Source organism: Gobio gobio (assembly GCF_949357685.1).
Source record: "Gobio gobio genome assembly, chromosome: 17".
NCBI classification, from domain to species: Eukaryota; Metazoa; Chordata; class Actinopteri; order Cypriniformes; family Gobionidae; genus Gobio; species Gobio gobio.
In genome coordinates this window covers 38,637,642-38,659,493 of record NC_137110.1, presented here as the reverse complement: position 1 = coordinate 38,659,493, position 21,852 = coordinate 38,637,642, and the positions used below count along the sequence as shown (strand labels likewise).

General features: G+C 39.4%; 1 protein-coding gene across 2 annotated transcripts in view; it reads right to left on the bottom strand.

The window, feature by feature from the left end:
* pcnt (pericentrin) overlaps positions 1-21,852 on the bottom strand; it is a 60,906-nt gene that overhangs the window by 5,356 nt on the left and 33,698 nt on the right. For both annotated transcript variants that reach the window (XM_079840766.1, XM_079840767.1), the window contains 19 exons: positions 21,022-21,042; positions 19,284-19,520; positions 18,610-18,777; positions 17,487-17,639; positions 17,157-17,318; positions 15,149-16,144; positions 14,169-14,339; positions 11,424-11,924; positions 10,392-10,494; positions 10,107-10,279; positions 9,812-10,006; positions 7,533-7,703; positions 7,214-7,409; positions 6,915-7,137; positions 6,247-6,397; positions 3,640-4,338; positions 3,196-3,366; positions 453-611; positions 63-227 (listed from right to left, as the gene is read on the bottom strand). In XM_079840766.1, coding sequence (XP_079696892.1) covers positions 63-227; positions 453-611; positions 3,196-3,366; positions 3,640-4,338; positions 6,247-6,397; positions 6,915-7,137; positions 7,214-7,409; positions 7,533-7,703; positions 9,812-10,006; positions 10,107-10,279; positions 10,392-10,494; positions 11,424-11,924; positions 14,169-14,339; positions 15,149-16,144; positions 17,157-17,318; positions 17,487-17,639; positions 18,610-18,777; positions 19,284-19,520; positions 21,022-21,042 — 4,815 coding nt within the window. The remainder of the gene's footprint in view (positions 1-62; positions 228-452; positions 612-3,195; positions 3,367-3,639; positions 4,339-6,246; positions 6,398-6,914; positions 7,138-7,213; positions 7,410-7,532; positions 7,704-9,811; positions 10,007-10,106; positions 10,280-10,391; positions 10,495-11,423; positions 11,925-14,168; positions 14,340-15,148; positions 16,145-17,156; positions 17,319-17,486; positions 17,640-18,609; positions 18,778-19,283; positions 19,521-21,021; positions 21,043-21,852) is intronic.

Genomic DNA, 21,852 nt, shown 5'->3' with positions numbered 1-21,852 from the left:
AAATAGGTTACACAACTAAAAGAAAGGGACAGATTTTGCGCTGTGAAACTGAGGCGATTTACCTTGTTGTTTGAGAGGTCATTGATGGGTCTGTTTTCATTGCTAGCTGTGACTTTTGACAGTTCAGCTTCTGCTTTCCGTAACGCAGCCTGAAGTGTCGTTTTTTCCTTCTGCCAGGCCAGTTTCTCAGATGACACGCACTGTTCTGTAACAGCAGGAGACTTCACCTGACAGAAATGCACACACAACCATCACAACTAAAATCAAAACAAATCTAAACATTACCACAAACACATTCCCTCACAGATGCAGATATTGGGCGCAATACAAACGTTGAACTGCAATTTTCTGTCATTTTCAACCTTTACACACTGCAAACATTTTGCAATCGGTTAGATTGTGTCTTGCTTGCTATTCAAAAAGGTCCACAGTTTTTAATAAATCAATTTTACCTGCTCCTGGCGCTTCAGGCTTTTAAGGTCTCTCTCCAGACAGGATATAGTGTGTTTGAGGGAGATCTTCTCCTCACTCAAAGCAGCGAGACACTCGGAGAAATCGGAGTTCTCCTTCAGCAAACGCTCCATTAGAGAGGGAGTGGATGAGGTAGGGTCCTATGGAACACAGGATCTAATATATTACAATATTCAACACGTTATGCTTGCTTACACATAACGATCACATAAAGGCCCGTTCACACCAAGACCAAGAATGTTCAGCGTGAATATGGTGCCAAATTATAACTTGAATTTGAATGAATGCCTTTTTATGCTTCGGTGCAGACCAAGGTTATTTTCGTAAACAAAAACTGAAACCAAGACAAACAGTTGATCAAAAAACAATTTTTGTAAACAAAAAATATAAAAAAATAAAATGAAAAACTAAACCAACAACAGCTATTGTAAAAAGAACTGAAATACTAATTATCACAAATAAATTGTTTTTGTAGTCATTTAGCTGCCATCCTATGAAGTAAAAAACCGAGCTGTGTGGCTGTTCAGGGAAACACCTGTAGATGTTAAAGATTTAGGAGTGTGTTTATGGGAATTTGTGATCATTCTTCTAGAAGCACATTTGTGAGGTCAGGCACTGATGTTGGACGAGAAGGCCTGGTTCGCCGTCTCCGCTCTAATTAATCCCAAAGGTGTTCTATCGGTTGAGGTCAGGACCAGTCAAGTTCCTCCACACCAAACTCGCTCATCCATGTCTTTATGGACCTTGCTTTGTGCACAGGTGAACATGTTAGAACAGGAAGGGGCCATCCCCAAACTGTTCCCACAAAATTGAGAGCATGAAATTGTCCAAAATGTCTTGGTATGCTGAAGCATTAAGAGTTCCTTTCACTGGAACTAAGGGGCCGGGCTAAACCCAACCCCTGAAAAACAACCCAACACCATAATCCCCCCCCTCCACCAAACTACACTTGGCACAATGCAGTCAGGCAAGTACCGTTCTCCTGGCAACCGCCAAACCCAGACTCGTCCATCGGATTGCCAGACAGAGAAGTGCGATTCGTCACTCCAGAGAATTCTACTGCTCTTGAGTCCAGTGGCGGCGGGCTTTACACCACTGCATCCGACACTTTGCATTACACTTGGTGATGTAAGGCTTGGATGCAGCTGCTCGGCCATGGAAACCCATTCTCTCTAACCTCTCCACGCACTGTTCTTGAGCTAATCTGAAGACCACAGAAAGTTTGGAGGTCTGTAGCTATTGACTATTGATCAACTTCTGCGCACTGTGCCCCTCAGCATGCGCTGACCCCGCTCTGTGAATTTACATGGCCTACCACTTTGTGGCTGAGTTACTGTTGTTGCTGGAATAGAACAAGTAAGAATACCCAGAAGGGGTGGTGACATTAACAAAATCCTTTTACAGAGGGAAGCCTTTTATATATATATATACACACACTTAATATTCATTCTCCAAAAGGTTTTAATATGGAGTTTGATGTGAAACCTTTTTTGTGAATATTTGCCATTTCTTTTTGTATTTTTATTTTTTTCATGTATCGTTATAAAAACCCCCCTTTTCTTTTTGTTCTTTTTCCCTGCTAGTAAATTAAGATGTTATTTTGAATTACCTTTGGGTTTGTAAATTATGGGTTTTTTCTTTTCTTTTTTGATTGTGTCTATTATTTTGATTGGATGATTGGGTAATCAGCTCATTAATGAGGTCAGGTGTGATGGTTCACACAGATATAAATGATACCTGTTTGTGCTTGTTGTTTGCCTGACGAAGACCCTTTTGGGTTGAAACGTTGCATGTTTTAATAAATCTTTGGGAGCAGTACAAACAGTGTGCAGATTTGTGTTTACTTTGAGTTGCTGTTGTTCCCAATTGCTTTCACTTTACTAAATATTCCATATTCAACTGTAAGTGGTATTATAACAATGAGGAAATTTCACGAATGGACTTATTGCACCGGTGGCAACCTATCACGGTACCACGCTTGTATTCACTGAGCACCTGAGAGAGACCCATTCTTTCACAAATGTTTGTAGAAGCGTCTGTATGCCTAGGTGCTTGATTTTAGACATCTGTGGCCATGGAAGTGATTGGAACACCTGAATTCAATGATTTTTTTTGAGGGGTGTCCCAATAATTTTGGCAATATAGTGTATAATCATAATAATACAATTATTATTACAAAAAACAATACAAAATAAGAAATCTAAATTTCAGTAAAATATTACAATAGTAATAAATAGACATTTATATTCTCTTATGTGGCATTGTTTGATAAACACCATTGCAGATATAAAAATGTGAACAGCTGTTGGAAAACATTGATACTGTTTGGCTTCCTTTCTTTTCTGTGATAAAGCAGAGCTGTGCAACTTTGTTTGTCACCTGCTTGTGTTTCCAGGGTAGCAACAGTGTTACCAACTTGGTGACTTTCTTCAAAAAAAAAGTGACAAGGCGCAACAAATCTAATCTTGCAACTTAACTGCTGGTTAACATCAGTCTCTACATCATTCACACAGGCTGAGAACCAGGGTATTTCTGCAACACCTACTGTCAGAGAGTAAATTCACACATCCATTCAACCCCTCTGACACCACATGCGAATACACTTTCATCTGAGTGAAAGCCAGTATATTTGGGTTAAGTTTGAGTTTATAATTTGACAGTACAGGTCCGACACCGTCTCTGGTACTTATTCTTCATCCATAAATTTTGTAGGGGTATTGTTACCTGAGAGATGTTTGTAAGTGTGTTCTGGGCGAAGGTCAGGCAATTGGAGTGTCTCTCTCTCTGCAGGCGTTCTGACGTGAGCCGTTTCTCTTCCTGCTCCAGGTCAGCAAGCGTCTGCTGCAGCTGCCTCAATTTCTGCTGATCCTTCTGACGCAACAACTCCAACTCCAACTGAGAGAAATTTTTCAAATTCAATTACTGTTTTAAAAACACTGAAATTATGATCTACATATACATATCAGCAGAGCAGATGCTTCAGTTTATAATTGTACCATTTGTTGTCCACCTGAACTAAAGAGTTAGTATTTATACAAAAAAAGCAAAATGACAGTGCCACGGTGGGCAAGTAATGTAATCGGTGTATGGCCGAGAACCGTGTAACACCGACAACCACAGCAAGCCTAATACCTAGCCCTAATATCAAATAAAAATAATGAAAATCACCAGTTTCTCATTGGTGCGTTCCTGTCGTCGTTCCCTTTCCACCTGCTCCTGTTTGTCCTGTCTCCTCTTCCTCTCCATCTCCTCCTCCCTCACTCTCTCCCTCTCTTTCACCACTCTCATCTTTTCCTTCACCACATCCAGCTCCGCTTGTAACCGAGAGGCTCTCTCTCGCTCTGCCTCTAGAGTGCGCCCGACCTCAGTCCTCTGAGTCTGCAGGCCCTCCAGAGCAGCACGGAGCCTCCTCACTTCCTCCTGCTCCTTGTGTGCCTCCTGCTCCGCCGCCTCTGCTTGCCTGCGTTTTCCTTCCAGCACCTGCCCTTGCAAACGTTCCAACATGGCTGCCAGTTCTTCCCCCTGACGCCTCTCCTGTTCTAGTTGTTCCCGTAGGTCCTGAATGAACTTTCTGTCGTGGGCACTGGCCGCTTCCTGTCTGCGGGCTTCCTGCTCTGAACGGCGTGCTTGTTCCTGGGCTTGGCGAGAGAGGGAATCCGAGAGCTCCGCCGATCGAGAGCGTTCCTCCTCCAGGCGGGAAAGTGCAAGTTCAGTGCGTTCTCGCTCCTGGGCCATCAAGGCCTCACAGCGAGACTGCTCGATCTGGAGCTCAGAACGCAGGTTACTGCATGTAATGCGCTCCTGTTCCAGCGCGGCGTTAAGCTGACTGACATGTGAGGTTTGCTCATTCAAAGCCACGTGCAAAGACTGTTTAAAAAAAAAAAACATTTAAGGGCAAATGATCAATTTTAACTGCCATTTATACACATTTAACAATTGCAGTGATGCACATCAAATAGTAATTAGGTTCACTGCATCAAAAGATTATAAAATTCTCACACACACACTATAGCTAGGCCTGTCCCAATAATCAATATATCGATATAATCGCACAATATATGTACATGACCTCAATCATTTTTTGTGATGCAATATATCGCCCATTATGTTTACATGATAATGAATGTCACCAACATTTTACTCGATTGTGCTGTCATCTTATGTTTTCCGTGACGGAGGCGAAAGTTGTTCTCGGGCAGTTCCTTCATACACAGAGCGGTTATCGACAGGTGAAAAAAAGGCGCCATTTGAGGCATTTTCCTGACAACTAGTGACAGTTTGGAAGAATAAGCCCAAATGGACTCGATTTCAAAGCCGCAATCGAAAATGTTTATTTACTATTTATTCAATTTTTATTTATTATAATATATTTTTTACCATTAATTTCCATGATCTAAAGCAGGGGTCTCCACACTCGGTCCTGGAGGGCCGCTGTCCTGCAGAGTTTAGCTCCAACCTCAAATAAACACCTGAACCTGCTAATCAGTGTCTTACAAGGCCCTAGTTAGACATTGATTAGCTGGTTCAGGTGTGTTTAATTGGGGTTGGAGCTAAACTCTGCAGGACAGCGGCCCTCCAGGACCGAGTGTGGAGACCCCTGATCTAAAGAATTAAAAGGTTGTCATTTGAAAGTGTGTAGGTCTACTTGCATTATTATGCTGTTATATTAGGATTATATATTCAGTGGCATAAAATGACAATTTATTGCAATTATTTCTGGGACGATGTATCGCGAAACAAAGTAGTTATCATGACAGGCCTATAAATAGCAGTGATTGTTTATATTGTTGCAAAATATAAACTATATATATAAAATATACATCTTTATGTGAGTATACTGTATGTGGATGAAGTAAAATATACTAGAATACATTTCAACTGCTTGATACGTTTACTTTTTGTGATAATATAAACTCATTTGTGACAATATAAACTCATCACCCAGCTCCAATCTGCAAAAAAAGTAAAAAAGTAACTATAATGCATGAAGGCTCCTTTGAAACGATGTGCATTGTGAAAAGCATTATGCCAATAAATTTGACTAAAACAAATAAGTAAATGAGTGTTTTTGAATGAATAGTAACACAACCTGATCGGATGGGTTTGGTTTTGTCAACTTGAAACTTATCCCGTAACCCTGAGTTTATTCAACTACCATCAGGGTACGACTCCACTTGGTCTATCAATAAAATTAGCAAAACGTCCATTTCATTAACAAGAAAAAAGGGGTGAAAGAATTTAGTTTGTGTGAAAATTACTAAAATGACCACACCAAATTATTAGCAATAAGGGCAGTAGTCACACTATTCTCTTCATTCCACTGATGTGGGTGACCATTATAAGATTGATACAGCACAGCGTGAAAGTCCATTTTTTATTATGATTCATGTTTTTGTAAAAGACAATGCAAAGTGTGACATCATAATCACAACCGTTGCAGTGTCTGCATATTTTTACATGTTGGATTTATGTGTTATATGCTATTTATTTATTTTTTTAAAATGCTGCAGGTATGACATCATATCAGAACTGTTGCAGTGCCTGTAGAAATTTTGTCTAATTCTGCAGTCACAGAAAACAATTAGTTGAGTGATTCAATGGCTCATTCCCAACAGACAAAACAAAAAAAAGACCACCACATACTGGCAAAATGATGTAACCTGAACAAAGAGCTATGGAATAATTTTTTGTTGTTGTTTTTTTGATGAACTGATTCACCGAGATAAATCAAAATCCCCACCAATAGAAGGTTAGTACATCAAAAATGTGTGTTACCTCCTGCGTTTGGTGGTTTTGCTCAGTTGTTTGTTGATTGTTGAGTCGCTGCTGCTGAAGGTCCTCTTGCAGTTCCTGTACTCTGGCCTTCTCTTTCTCCACTGCCGGTAGACAGGCCTGATGTTCAGCCTCAACATTTTCCAGCGTCAGCCTTAAAGTCAAACCAAAGTTTATGACGTACTACTTAAAGGATTAGTTCACTTTAATATTAAAATTACCCCATGATTTACTCACTCAAGCCATCCTGTGTATGTCTTTCTAATGAACAAAATCGGAGTTATATTAATAAATAGCCTGGGTCTTCCAAGCTTTATAATGGCAGTGAACGGGGCTCAGTTTGAATCTCAAAAAAGTGCATCCATCAATCATAAACGTACTCCACACAGCTCCAGGGGTTAATAAAGGCCTTCTGAAGCACTTCCTTTATAAGTTGAATACGGAATGCGGTTTAGTGCTTCAAACTCGTGGACTCTCGTTCACTGCCATTATAAAGCTTGAAAGAGCCAGGATATATTAATATACTCCGTGTTCATCAGAAAGAAGAAGGTTATATACCGCAAAGATGGCTCAAGGGTGAGTAAATCATGGGGTAATTTTCATTTTAAAGTGAACTACTCCTTTAAGTGATAATTCATATTCATAGGGGTGCGTGCACAAGTTTGCTGTACCGGAGTTTGTGAATTTGGCTCTTTAACTCCTCTTGAAATTGATATGCTGACTGAAGCTGCAGTCTGGTCTCCTCTAGCTCCGCCTTCAGCTCTGACACAGCCTTTAGCTCTGCCTCTAACTGTCTCTGCTGCTCCAATCCTCTAGTCTTTTCAGTCTCCAGAGTGGCGCGCAGATCGTCTGACAGTGTCTGTTCTTTTTGCAGCCGCAGTTCAAGCTCTTCAACTAAAAGTGTGCATACAAGTTAAAATCTGCCTTTGTGACTGATTTTGTTGCCCATAGAGGAGACTGAAGTATTTACCATCTCTATGCAGCTGATGTTGCGTTTCCGTGTCCTGTTCTTTTGCGGTGTGCAGTGAATCCTGCAGTTGACGCAGCTGTTCTTGACTCTGCTGGGTGTTTGCATGCAGTTGCGCATGCAGGCTGCGCACCTCAGCTAATAGACTGTGACGGTCTGCGTTGAACAGCTGCTCTAAAGAGCTCCACTGCTGCTCCTCCTGAAAGAGAAAAGAGAAAAAGAGAATGATCTTGCATTCAAGTGCTTTTGCTATTCACTTAGTATGTCAAGATATGAACATGAATGGTGTGGAAAAAGCATCACATGCTGGGCTGCTCAGTACCTGCTTCTGAAACAGTTTCTTCAGCTGGTCCAGCAAAGGGGTGAGGTCCATCTTAGTGCTGGATGTCACGAAAGCCTGAAGCTGAGAGTGAAGCCACTCCCGTTCACTGTCAAACACACTGCGGACTGCATGCAACAGCTCGCGCCTCCAGTCCACGTCCCCACTGTCAGTCTTCATGTGTGTACACACAAACACAAAAATGAAAATGCAAGTGGACTGTTGGACGCCACACATGCTGATGCATACCAAAATCTACACTACGCCGTTAACTCTGGATCGGCTTTTGTGTTTTACGCCTTTACCCCAACAAAGCTTAATCAACATAATCAGATGACAAAAGGATTGTGTACAACAGGTTGTTCCGTCGTTTTGATCAAGTTTATATTTTTTTAGCAAGTAAAAGGGCTTTTAGTATAATTCTAAAACCATTTCATCTTCAGGTCAGGATACACGTGTCTTTATGCTGAGAAATCTTTACTGATTTTTAAAAAGTAACCATTTTATATCGTTAGTAATATTTCAAGATGAACACTTACTGGACTGAAGCAACTTAGGTGTACTTTATTCATGCATAATTGTATTTAGAAAAATGATGTTAAAATGTGCGTATCAAATACACCATACTAATACTGTGTTTGACCCCCTTTCGCCTTCAGAACTGCATTAATTCTACGTGGCATTGATTCAACAAGGCGCTGAAAGCATTCTTTAGAAATGTTGGCCCATATTGATAGGATAGCATCTTGCAGTTGATGGAGATTTGTGGGATGCACATCCAGGGCACGAAGCTCCCGTTCCACCACATCCCAAAGATGCTCTATTGGGTTGAGATCTGGTGACTGTGGGGGGGCATTTTAGTACAGTGAACTCGTTGTCATGTTCAAGAAACCAATTTGAAATTATTCGAGCTTTGTGACATGGTGCATTATCCTGCTGGAAGTAGCCATCAGAGGATGGGTACATGGTAGTCATAAAGGGATGGACATGGTCAGAAACAATCGTGTTCTGGGTATTGCCAGGCCATGGCATTTAAACGATGCCCAATTGGCACTAAGGGGCCTAAAGTGTGCCAAGAAAACATCCCCCACACCATTACACCACCACCACCAGCCTGCACAGTGGTAACAAAACATGATGGATCCATGTTCTCATTCTGTTTACGCCAAATTCTGACTCTAACATCTGAATGTCTCAACAGAAATCGAGACTCATCAGACAAGGCAACATTTTTCCAGTCTTCAACTGTCCAATTTTGGTGAGCTCGTGCAAATTGTAGCCTCTTTTCCCTATTTGTAGTGGAGATGAGTGGTACCCGGTGGGGTCTGTTGTAGCCCATCCACCTCAAGGTTGTGCGTGTTGTGGCTTCACAAATGCTTTGCTGCATACCTCGGTTGTAACGAGTGGTTATTTCAGTCAAAGTTGCTCTTCTATCAGCTTGAATCAGTCGGCCCATTCTCCTCTGACCTCTAGCATCAACAAGGCATTTTCGCCCACAGGACTGCCGCATACTGGATGTTTTTCCCTTTTCACACCCTTCTTTGTAAACCCTAGAAATGGTTGTGCGTGAAAATCCCAGTAACTGAGCAGATTGTGAATACTCAGACCGGCCCATCTGGCACCAACAACCATGCCACGCTCAAAATTGCTTAAAATCACCAAATGTGATTGGTTGATTAGATAATTGCATTAATGAGAAATTGAACAGGTGTTCCTAATAATCCTTTAGGTGAGTGTATTTTACATCTCTCAATGCAGTGAAATACAAAAATTCTGTTTTGCCCCAACAATAAAAACTAGAGCTTTGATCATAAAATTAAGCATATTACCAAGACATATTATTGGGAGAAATAGCGTGATATTGATATGCATTTTATGGAAGTAGTCTGCTATACTGTTATAAAGATCATATTGACTTACACTTTTTTACAAGCCATCTTATTTTCATGCTATATAAATATCAGCAATACCTGACTTAAGCTTAAGTTTCACCTTAAATGCAAGTATTAATTTGAATGTAATATCCAGTTTTAATATGGCATTTGAAGCAATGCATGTTTGTATAATTTTGTTATTTTAGTGCTTATTGGTGTCGTGGGATTTTTTACTTTGATCAAAACTGTCGTGGTAAGAAAAAAAGGTTGAGAAACGCTGATCTAACCAACAACCGATAGATAGAACCAAGTCACTTGGTTCACCTGGACGTGTCAAAATACTGTCACAACTTGTGTTTTATTGTAACTAAAGATCTATCAGGTAAGCAATGCACAGATGAGACTCACCCTGGGTTCCCTGTCAGCCATCCTGCAGAGCAGCTCTCTGAGCGATAGGATGGTCTCCTGTAAGGCCCGTCTCTCCCTCTGCCAGGAGGGGGGCGGGGCAGGCTCAGAATCTGGGCGAGACTGGCCAGATGGGGCAGGGCGATGGGACAAAGAAAGGATTCTGCAGCTTTCCTGGTAGACACGTTTCAACATAGCCTATGCATGGTAAAAAAAAAAATATATATACATATTTAAAAAAAAACACCAAATCATTTCTTTAGGTATGAGTGAGGGCAGCTTTGTGATGACCATTTACCTGTAACTCAGGTGTGAGGGCCTCATGGCTCTCATGCATGCTGCCTGCAGCGCTATCTGTGTTTTGAGCAGGTGACATTCCTCTGCAGCGCAGATACTCCACAAAGTGAGCATCTAAACGCTCTGTATTCTCCAACTCAAGCTTCAGCATGGCCTCTATTTCTGAGCTGACATCTACACACACACACACAAATACACTTCAGATAACTAACAAGAGAAATGATTTTAACCTCCCTTAAACATGCAGTCTCTCTTTCACAAACGCATGCATAAACACAAAACTCACTGCTGCCGTATCCATCGCTGACCCACTCCGGCACAGACTCGGGAGAGGTGGAGCCAAGTGTTGACCGACATGGCGTTAAATCCAAATTGTCCGATTCTTGAAACTTTAAAACACATTACCACACCATTAGCTTGCCAAACATGATGTCAACAGAGAACAAACATCATATGTAGCACCAATTACAACTATTGACATTTGTCTAGAACACTTTCTACAAAAACAACAAAAATCTTGGGGAACTAATGAGAGAATTTTCAGATAATAATTCTTAACAAAATTTCACCAAGCACGAAAAGTCTCATGTAAATGTTAAGTTATTGATTTACAGCCCAGCCCTAATGCCAGAAAATATTTATTTATTTTACACAAATAAATAAAACAGTGGTTCATGATACAGAAGCTAATATATCTTCACAATAAAACTGCTTAAAAAAAACTTGGGAGAAATTAGAAAATTAGAGCAATATTAACAGAAAAAAAAATTACAATAATACTTAATAAATTACATGTTTTAATATTTCATCCATGTTTTTATACAGTATACAAATACTTTATATGATAACAATTTTGTTGTAAATGTTGTATTTTTTTATTTGATTTAATTTTAAAAGATGAACTTGGTAAAGATTTATGAATTCATTTAATTCGACAAAAAAATGAACAAATAAAAATGGAACAAACATTTAATGGGGTCCTAAATTAAATGGATTTTTACTTTATTCTTTGGAGTTTAGTTGTAAACCATTTATATTCCTTTTTGGAGGTCCAACAAACATGTGATGGTATTTATTTCATACTATAATGTGAAAGGAAATGCATGATAAATATTGATATATAATATTGAAAAAAAATTGATGTATCCAATAAGGCTAGACATATTTCAAAAAAGGATGATTAAAATAAACTATATAATTTGAGATGGTGCCAGAATAATAAAAAAAGTCAGTGGAGGGGGTGGGTGGGAGAGAAAATAAATAAATTTACATTTGAGCCACTGGTACATTTCTTTGGAAAAGTTAAATGGACGCTTACCTTTTCAGCTTCCAGCGAGTCGAGCACAGAGAGGTGTTCAGACATAGTAAGCGAGCATGGGGATGCAGAGTGTGTGATGGGTGGGACTTCCTCTGAAGGTGGGATAAACATTTGTCTGGCGTGTGTTCTCTCTTTGTCCCGCTCCATGGGAGAAGGCTTGCTGTGGAGCTCCAGACTGGCGTTGTGTAGTGCGCTGAGCTCTGAGAGATGAGATACCTGCAGACGAGAGGGGTGCTCTTCGCTGCAGTCCAACCTCCGCAGAACTTCTGGGGAAGATAGGGAGGCGGAGAGGGACGGGTCACGGGAAAGGCCTTCAAGGAAGCAGTGGCCTTTTTTGGGATGGTGGTCCTGCAGGTTGCAGCGCTGTCGGAGCTGCTCTAGCTCTCTCTGCTGAAAGGCCAACTCTTCTTCCTGCACAGCCAGGTCATCCTGCAGATTCCGCAGCTCTGCCTTCAGATGCTGGTTATGGACCTCGAGATCAGCCAACGCACGATCTTTCGTCTGATGGTGAGAAAAATCGAAATCAGAAAACTTTCCTGAAGTGGTGCTGTGTACAATTTGCTGTCATGGAGCTGGGGTGTTGAAGGCTGCTACGCTTCTTACTAAAGGTGTCATTTATAAATCACAAATTAAGTAAATCAGTTAAATCCAAAAAAAAAAAACAAAAAAAAACCAGGCAGCATAATGGAATTACACTGCTCTATGGAATACTCGATTCTATTAAATTAACATTTTTAATGAAACTTGAGATTTCTGTCCCTCTATTGAAAGCCCACAGCACTAAAACTTTGGTGCTTCAAAAATTCATGAAGAGATTGTAAAAGTAATCCATGAGCAATCCATCTCTCGAGGTTTCATTAAAAAGATGGATTAAAGTCTTAAAAGGTCCAATGGCATGAAAATGTCACTTTATGAGGTTTTTTAACATTAATATGAGTTCCCCTAGCCTGTATATGGTCCCCCAGTGGCTAGAAATGGAAATGGGTGTAAACCGAGTTCTGGGTATCCTGCTCCGTCTTTGAGAAAATGAAAGTTCAGATGGGCCATTCTGGAATATTGTATGTACGGGGAAATTTCTCTGTTTTGCCCGCCCAGAGAATTGGGAGAAATTAATTCTGTTTATTTTTTACATTCACAAAGTCAGCACAGGCTTTACAAACAAACAAACTTTTACGATATGGATTCGACAGCACAGCCACAAACAGTAAGTAACACTGTTCATTAATGCCTGATCTGTGAATTCTGATGTGTAGCTAATTATTCAAGTTCACACAAACAGTATTAAACGATTTAGAAAGTCTATGCATCAGTGAATCAAGCCAGTGACTAAACGATAAACTTAACATTTGTTTCATGCTACTAAGAGAAACTATGTGATTTAAATTGTGATCAGTCATTATAAAGAGTGTTCTCGATCCCTCTCTGTAGTCTAAAGCTGTCAATCACACGTCGTGAGTATATCTGCACAGTTGCCAGAACTCCCGTTATAATGAATGACGCGGTTATGCTGCACAACGAAGCTCTTACTGTATTCATATTGATGTTGTGTTTGCTGTTAGTTGTGGTGAAAGCATTTTGTGAGAGAAATAGCGTTGCAATGACGAGATCACAGGCAGTCTGTTGATCGCGTGAATGCAGTCAACTCAAATGCTCATCATTGCAGCCTTTCATGTGACGGGAATAGATTGTTGCATATTAACAAACGTATAACACATTAGCAATACGCGAGTACTCTCGAAAGTGAACTAAATATAAATGCTCTTATCACCACATTTTTACGATTAAAAAAAACATAGTAAAAGTATGAGATGTTTCATATTTCAAATGCAAAGATGTCAGCCAATCACAACAGTGGGCGTTTACACTGAAGTCTCACAGAAGACACGCCCCTTCAAACAGAGCATTCAAGCCAGAGGGTTAAAATTAGGATAGAAAAATGCCTTTAATTTTTGCATCATAAATTGTCATAATTTAGAAATACTAACAATACAAGTACACCTCACGAAATATTAAAATGAAAAATTAATTACTAATTTCAAAGTAAACCAACACTTTAAAATTAGTATTAATATAACTAATTTTGTTGCAGTATTTGTCTTTTTGCTAGGCTGATTGTTTAATAATGTGGACTTTTTTTTTTGCCAGAGCATAAAAGATAATATACAGATAAGATAAAACAATTCCAACTAAAATCAATACTTCAAACCCTTTTTTGTGGGGGTGGGGGGACAAATAAATTGCAAACTAAACCTTCACTGATAGTGAGGATGATCAATATCAGTCTAAATACGAGATGATTTATTAAATATTTATTAAAACATTTAATGTTTTACCATTTCATCCATGTTTTATATATACAGTATACAAGCACTTTATAATGACAAAATAATTAATTTACAACAAAATATTTTTATTTGATTACATTTTAAAAGATCGGTGAAATTGATAAAGATTTTTACTTTTTTTTATTTAACCAATATACAGATAGGGTTACAAAATCTGAATTAAAATCAATACTTTTTGGTGAGTAGCTGAGGAGGTTTAGTTCGCAATTTAATTGTTACACTGACAGTGATCGTCCTATGGGGTTCATTATGTGATAATGACCGGGTGACTATTTTTTCCCTTACTTAGTGATGCCAGTGAACAAATTATTTTGCAAATCATGGTTGATAATGCATTACTTGGATAAAAAAAGATATCCTAACATGTGGACCAACTAAGGAAATAAACTAATGCACATACTTGTCCCTCTTCCTGTAGCTTCTCCGCTCTCTCTGTGCTGGTACTAAGACCCTCCTTCACTGCTGTTAGCTCCGCCCTTAAAGCATCATGCTCCGCCCTCAGGTGGATCAGCTGCTGTTCCCTCTCACGTAAAGCAGTCTCAGCTTTAGCCAAGGTCTCTTCAGCACATGTCTGCAAACATAAAAACATTGAATGTCACAGTCTTTAACAGCCCTCGCTCAAAATGCATTACATTAGCTAAATGAAGTGAGTTTTGAAACTGCTGAAGCCATGCTAGGAAAAATGAGCCGAACAAACTTAAGTTTAAATGCAGAGCAAGTCTTTGTAAACATACAAACTATTCCCAGCTAGCGAACATGAAACTATCCAAATTGATAATGTTAAAGCAACCAGGGCTTTGAGGTTCACACAAAAAGTACACTTGTCACTAGCAAGAAACCGTTATTTGATCAAATATAAACATTGAACATTATTTTGATCATTTAATATAAACAGAGTAGCTGTCCTCTTTACCTTGTGATTAATCAATCCAAAATTTTGATCAAGCTTAAAAATAAACAGTTTAAAAGACTTCAGACAGACTTCCTCTTTCCGTAAATCTACTTCCTATGCGAGCTTTCCTCTTGTGTGCCAGAGGGTTGGACTAAGTCGGTTCTCATTCCTCCCCTTTTTTCATGCTGTAATTTCAGGCACTACACACTGCACAGACTGCACACACATACACACGGTTGATCTGCAACTAATTACAGACTCTGGAAAGATTAAAACCACAAGGCAACTTCCCAAATAACTCGGTGTTTACATCACAGGACAGGGAAAGAGTAAAGTTTACAGTTCAAGTCCATATCAGTTACAGTTTGTGTGTATCACTGTGTTGCTCAAATTCCACCACAAAGAGAAACATACACTCATGCATGCATAGTATATTCAAATACTTAAGAGTGAGCAAGCAAAAAAATAAATAAATCCAAGTATCTCACCAGTACTTCTTTTTGAGCTTCCCCTTGTTTAGCCACAGTCTCCTCCTGTTGCTCATGCAGTTCTTTTATGTAGTTCATCTTTGACGTCATTTCCTGTTTCAAACTCTCGATTTCCTCCTGAAGACATCCCTCCCGTTTTCTCAGAGCCTCTCTCTCCATGTACAGTTCTCTTTTGCTGGTCTCCAAGGCACTGATGTTGGCTCTGCCTACTTGGACGAGCTCCTCAAGCTCTGAGAGTGTAGACTGTAAAGCGGACAGCTCATTCTCATACTGCTCCTCGTTGTGCTGCAGCTCTGAGATCTGATTTTCCAGAAGCTCATTCTCAACCCGCTGGTTCTTCGCCTCCTCCTGCAGCCTGTCAAGCTCCTGCTGGACCTCATCTTTCCTCTCCTTCACCCTTCTAAACTGGAGCTCAGAGTCTCTCAGGCTGGACTGATGAGCTTGCTCGGTCTCTTCCAACTCTTCCACACGGGCCGCCAATCGCTCCGCTTCTGTCCGTTTCTCCTCTAGCTGTACTTTCAGCTCATTTGTCTCCTGTTCCAACAGGACCACCTTTGCCTTTTCCTCTCCGAGACTCCGGCTGAGCGCCTCCACCTGACTTCCATACTGTTCCTCCTGGGAGAGCAACAGCCTTTGAAGAGAATCCTTCTCTCCAGCGGCACGTTCCAGCTCAATCTTTAATTCCTGCAAGCGAGCACGAGACAACTGCAGCGTGTGGCTGCTGAGCTCCTGGCCCAGGCTTTCCTCAGATGCCCTCTGCTGGCGAGGATGAGTGGACCAGAGGAAGTCCGATGACTCAGGGCTGTCAGTGCTGGGGTCACTGACCTCATGATGATTGGGTTCAAGCTGGCTCAACTCCTCCTGAAGTTTGTTTATAACCTCATGGAGCTGTTCGGTCTCGTCTTCCTTTGCCTGCCGTAAACGTTCCTGATCACAACGAAGACGTTCGACCAGAGAGCGCAGCTCTTCTATCTCAGCTTGCTTTTCCTCTAGTGTCTGAAAACGAGGGCCAATTACTAAACAGCAGCATACTTAAATCAGTTTGAAGACTTCTGCCATTTATTTTATACCAAGTAAGACACTAAACTTAAGATTCACTTTCCTTGTAATAACTGTACTGCAAGTCACTTTTGATAAAATAATCAGCTAAAATACACATTAAGTGTGAAAGGTGCAGAAAGAGAGCAATTAAGTTTTAGAAACAGGAAATCAGCTTCCTGAATATTAGGGATGGGAATTTAAAGCAATGTTCCAGATTCTTCGTAACTCCAGTTACGTTAACAGTTCTTTCTGTATTTCTGAAGAAATAAAAGTGTGTGTGTGGGTGGACTGGTAATCCCTATGTTATGGGGACAAAATGTCCCCACAAAGATGGCAATATCCAAATTCCAAAATTTGCTGGTCCCCATGAGTAAAACATCTTATAAATCAGACTAAGTTATGTTTTTTGAAAATGTAAAAATGCAGAATGTCTCCTGTGATGGGTAGGTTTAGGGGTAGGGGCAGTGTCTGGGGATAGAATATACAGTTTATACAGTATAAAAACCATTACGCCTATGGAAAGTCCCCATAAAACATGAAAACCCAACGTGTGTGTGTGTGTGTGTGTGTGTGTGTGTGTGTGTTTGTGGAGATTTTCAAAAGAATATTGAAACTCTTTGGTCATTTTTTAGAGCGAGATGCTAACGGTCTAGTCAGATTCAATGATCTATGCTAAGCTATTCTAAAAGTGCTACCGCCAGACCCAGAGATCGGCTGAATGGATTAGAAAACGGTAAAACTCAACTTTTTAATTCTAGGGGAGTTGAAAAATGAGCCCATTTTCAAAAAAAGTGGAGTGTTCCTTTAAGTGCTACATATTTCTATAAGAGTAGTTAAAATGAATGACTTGTGGTTCAGTAAAAGTGAAACTCTTTCAGTAACAGCTGACTGATTTGTGTTTTTGATTCACTCAAAAAGATCTGATAACTAAAACTCATTTGTTTAGAGTCGGACACAATTGTTATACCTTATTATCGTTGGTCATGTCCAGCTCCTGCTGCAGCTGGAGGATCTGCTGATTTAAGTGGTCAATCTCCAGATTCTTCTCCTCCAGAAGGGCAGAAGGTAGCTGAACGATGGATTCATCGCTGCCCTCTTCAAGCCGACTTGTCAGAGTGTCCACATTCTCCTAAAGGACAGACACAATGAGGACATTTTCACATTCTCCATAAAAATCCCCTACCATATTCTATGAAGGTTCTGTGCTATGAATGCAATTTATCCAAGGTCGTGAACATACTGGCCACCACAATGCGACTGCCAGACTATAGTTATTACACACTAAGCCAGAGCATACCTGCAGGTGTGTGATGTGAGCATGGAGCTGCTCTTCCGTAGCTCTGCTCTCTCGGTTTTTGAGCTCCAGCTGTAGTGTTAGTTGTCCGACCTCTTCCTCCCTCACTACTACTTCCTTCTCAAGTTCACTTAGACGCTCCGACAGCAAATCCACCTAAGAGACAAAGTCTTGAATTAATTTCAATGCAACAAAAAAATACCATAAAGTCGACAAGAAAGAAAATTATATCTTGCTCATAAATCTGAGGTTTTGACTTTGAACTTTTGGTCACAGTTTCTGAATTGATTTTTGACAATGCCTCATATACCTTTTTTCATACATCATAAATGACTTTCTCCTCAGAGTGCACAGACAAAATCCACAACTTCTGATAGACAATTCATTCAGATGACAGATTTGGCTCAGGCATTTGAGAACGATCAAACCAACATTTGAGATGCTGTGCGATGCGATTGGTCCGCTGGTTTGTCCAGTTATCCAAATCACATCCACTGTAAAAGTCAGAGTTTTTTTTTGTGGCGCATCAAGGGATTTATTCAATACACGTGTTTCCATTGTAGTTTATGTGCATGTCTTATCGGATAAAAAAAAAAAAAAGTATCCGCCTCAAGTGAAATCTATTTCATCCAGGTTTTTTTTTTTAATGTGATATCCCAAAATGCGCATAAAAAATAGGTGGATGGAAACATAGCTACGGACTGTTTTTTGTGTTTAATAATGTAAAGCTGCTTGCTTTAAAGCCATCCATTTTATAAAGTACTATATACATAAATGTTACTTGACTGGAGTGCTGAATTGCAGAGCTGTTGCAAACATATCCATGATAAGATGCTTTCTTAAATGCGGTTCTCACCATTGTCATTTTTGTTGAGTGCTTATTTTTTTACTGAGAGTAAAGTGCGTACATATTCATCGGTTCGCCACTCTCAGCAGTGTTGAGACATCTGCTAACAGTATACCACTACAAAAGGCATTTCGAACTTGAAAACGAAATACTTAAGGTAAATGCAAACTTGTTACGTTGATGCGGTTACATTGATACGGTTACTCTGATAGTTCAATCAAGACATTCCAAATATCTCCATCACTCTGCTTAAATCCTGTGTTTGATATACACACACACCTGCTGTTCTTTGGTCTGCAGATCCTGTTGTGTAGCTTCCAGCTGCTCCTGGAGGTTGGGGTCAGGGGTCATATCAGGGAAGCGGTGTCTGGTCTCATCGAGTTTGGATTGTAGGGCAGAGATCTGGAGCTTGTTAGCATATTGCTGCTGCTGCAAAGCTTCTTTATCCTGAAATAAAGAGAACACAGATCAGAATGGGTTAGAACTAGTGTTAATTTTGTCAGCTAGTCATCTTAGTCCTGTCAAATGTGCTTTTTAGGCATCATATTTAGTCAACCTTTTGTTTATTCAAGTTTGAGTCGACTAAATGCCTGAGCATTTTAGTCTAGTTTTCGCCATGGTGCATTGATAATTTCCGATTATTTTGCTCAATTATATATATTGTCTTTTTTCGTCAACGATATTGCATGTTGATATAGCCACAGTTATCATTTAAGGTCATCTCGTCATCGTCTCAGTCATGGAAAATAGGGCGTCAACGAACATTGTCGTCATTTTGTTAACGAAATTAACTCTAGTTAGAACCATGTAGATATTGGTGCAAAATGGAAAATGAATCAACTGAAGCAGTGACTAGACGACCTAATTCTGGGCCTTCTAAAACCTGGCAGAGGTTTTGCAAAATCAGAATACATGCAAGACACATTTGAACTTGTATGTCTAGTTTTGTGCACCTGTGTGAGCTCCTGAAGGTTCTTGCGTGCTTTCTGAAGTTCTTGCTCCAGCTGTGTGACTGTTCGGTTGGCCTCCGCACAGCTCAGCAAAGCCTGCTCCAACTCACGGATACGAGTTGCCAATTTCTCAATCTCTTCATTACGCTCTTCCACATCACGCTGGCACTGCTCTTTTGCTAACAACAATACACTATAGTCTTCCATCTTATCTTTGATCAGAGCCTGAAGGCTTTCCACCTGTACAAAAATCACACACAGAATACGGACCAAAATAGTGTGTGAATATTTGAATACAAAGAAGGGCTCCAGACTAACATTTGAGAGCAGATGGTGGCACCAGCACCTGATTTGGTAGCGTGTCATAAACGTAATTTAAAATAAATAAAAATATGACTATTGTTTTGCATTAATAAGTGCATTTACTAATAATAGTTAAAAAAAATGTAAATGCACATTTGACAAAGCACTGAGCTTGAGTTGATATGAAAAAAAAACAGAGGGCTCCTTTCTGAAGATCCTGCTCCGCTCGCTCAACCCAGAATGCCCTCTGAGACATGCTGGTTCGAAAATGTGAATTAAGTAGGGCTACCCCTGACTAAAGTTTTCTACTTGACTAGTAGTTGTTCATTTAAGCCATTAGTTGACTAAGCACAAATTGAATTACTTAATACGGAATAGAATTCTAAACCATTTTGAGCGTTTACATAATATATTAGCCTATTCTGCACTCAAACGCACACATTAAGCTTGCCACAAAGAACCGGCAAAATTAATGATTATGAATGTGTCAAAAATAGCAGATTTCATTTTTGGGTGAACTAACCCTTTAATCAAAGATGACAACTTTTCTTCAAATTTCTTAGTCTTTTCCTACTTCCTTCAATACAAAAAAAAAAAAGAAGTGCCAAACTTTAACATTTTATAATAGTGATTTCATAAAAGTCTAAATATAAAATTAGTCAAAACAAAACTAGGGAGTGTAAATGGATAATAAGCCACCAATTTCTCTTCTGCAGCCATGAACTGGTTATAGTGATCATTTCATATCTTTATTTTTTAATAAAAGTGTTTGTTTGCCACCAAGTCTTAGTTTTCCTACATCTTGAAACTTTTAGATTTACAAATAGGGACAATCATTGATGGATGAACAAATAATGTTTGAGGTTTCTCATATGCAACAGAAATGGCAGCTCTCATCAGTTGGGCAATGTGGTGGTGGCACCAGTGCGACCTCTAACAAAACTTAGGTCACACCATAAGGAAAAAAGGTTGCAGTCTGGAGCCCTGCAAATGCAGAACACCATGTGGGAATATAGGTGAAACAGCATCACAAATTAGCCATAAATAAAACAACAGTTGTGCCAAGGATGGAGACTTTTAAAGGGGCTACAAGACAATCCTAAAAGGAATAGATACAGATGATCCAAGACGGACAGTTGAGGCAAAGCCAATCTCATTCAGCAACTAACTACATTAGTAAGCAAAGATATTTCAGAGGAAAGAGGGTAAGTGTGTTGGAGTTTAAATGGGAGGATGGAAGTGAAAAAAAAAAGAAAAAAAAAAACAAATCACATGAGTTAGATGCAACTGATTTACTATATATCTGCAGGAAAAAGTTTCAACAAGCAAGACACTGTAACGCAACAGCCATCACATGCTCTAGTACTTGAAACGCTGCATAAGCCATGCATATCTGCTACAGGGCTAGCACATTAATGACTAAAGCTGGATAACATACCTGAAAAACCAAGTCCTCAATCTACATCATTCAGTTAGGGAAAAAAAAAATAAAGCATCTAAATGAAAACATTCAAATCATTCAAAGTTCATTGAGAGTAACAGAATGGTGTAAGAGAAAACATCAAAAAATTCCATGCTTCACAGACAAAATTTGAGAAACTTCAGTACCACATTTCTCACATACTCCAAGATCAGTCTGTTATCACACCAACAATAAAAATACAGGCATGTTAATGCAACTGCTTGAAAGAATTCCGTGTATTAAACAGTGTTAATAGACTGCATATAATAGTTATATATATTTTTTTAGAAATATATAATCGTTTCCATTTATTCTGCAACGATGCATTACATTTTTCAAAATGGTAAAAACTTTTATTTTTACAAAATAAAATGCTTTCTATTCAAAGAATCCTGAAACAAAAAGCATCACTTGGTTATGCTACTCAATATTTTTGTGGAAAAAGTTTTCAACATTGAAAAGAGAGGTTTGAAGTCAGCATATTTCTGAAGTATCATGTGACACTCAGTCTCGTGATGGCAAAGCAGCCATTACAGTATTCAATTACATTTTAATGATATAATATAAAACAAAAATAGGTCACAATATTAGTGTTTTTACTCTATTTTTGTTCAAATAAATGCAGTATTGGTGAGCAAAACATAAAAATAAAAAACAATAAGAAAATATTTGTTAGGTAATCTAATACAAGATTCTTTACAAATGGGAAAATATAAAACAGCAGTGAAGAGATCGAGCATAGAGGGGAAGTGGCTGGCACTCCATTCTGCTCGCATACTCTTGCCACAGATTATCCAATATTCTGTG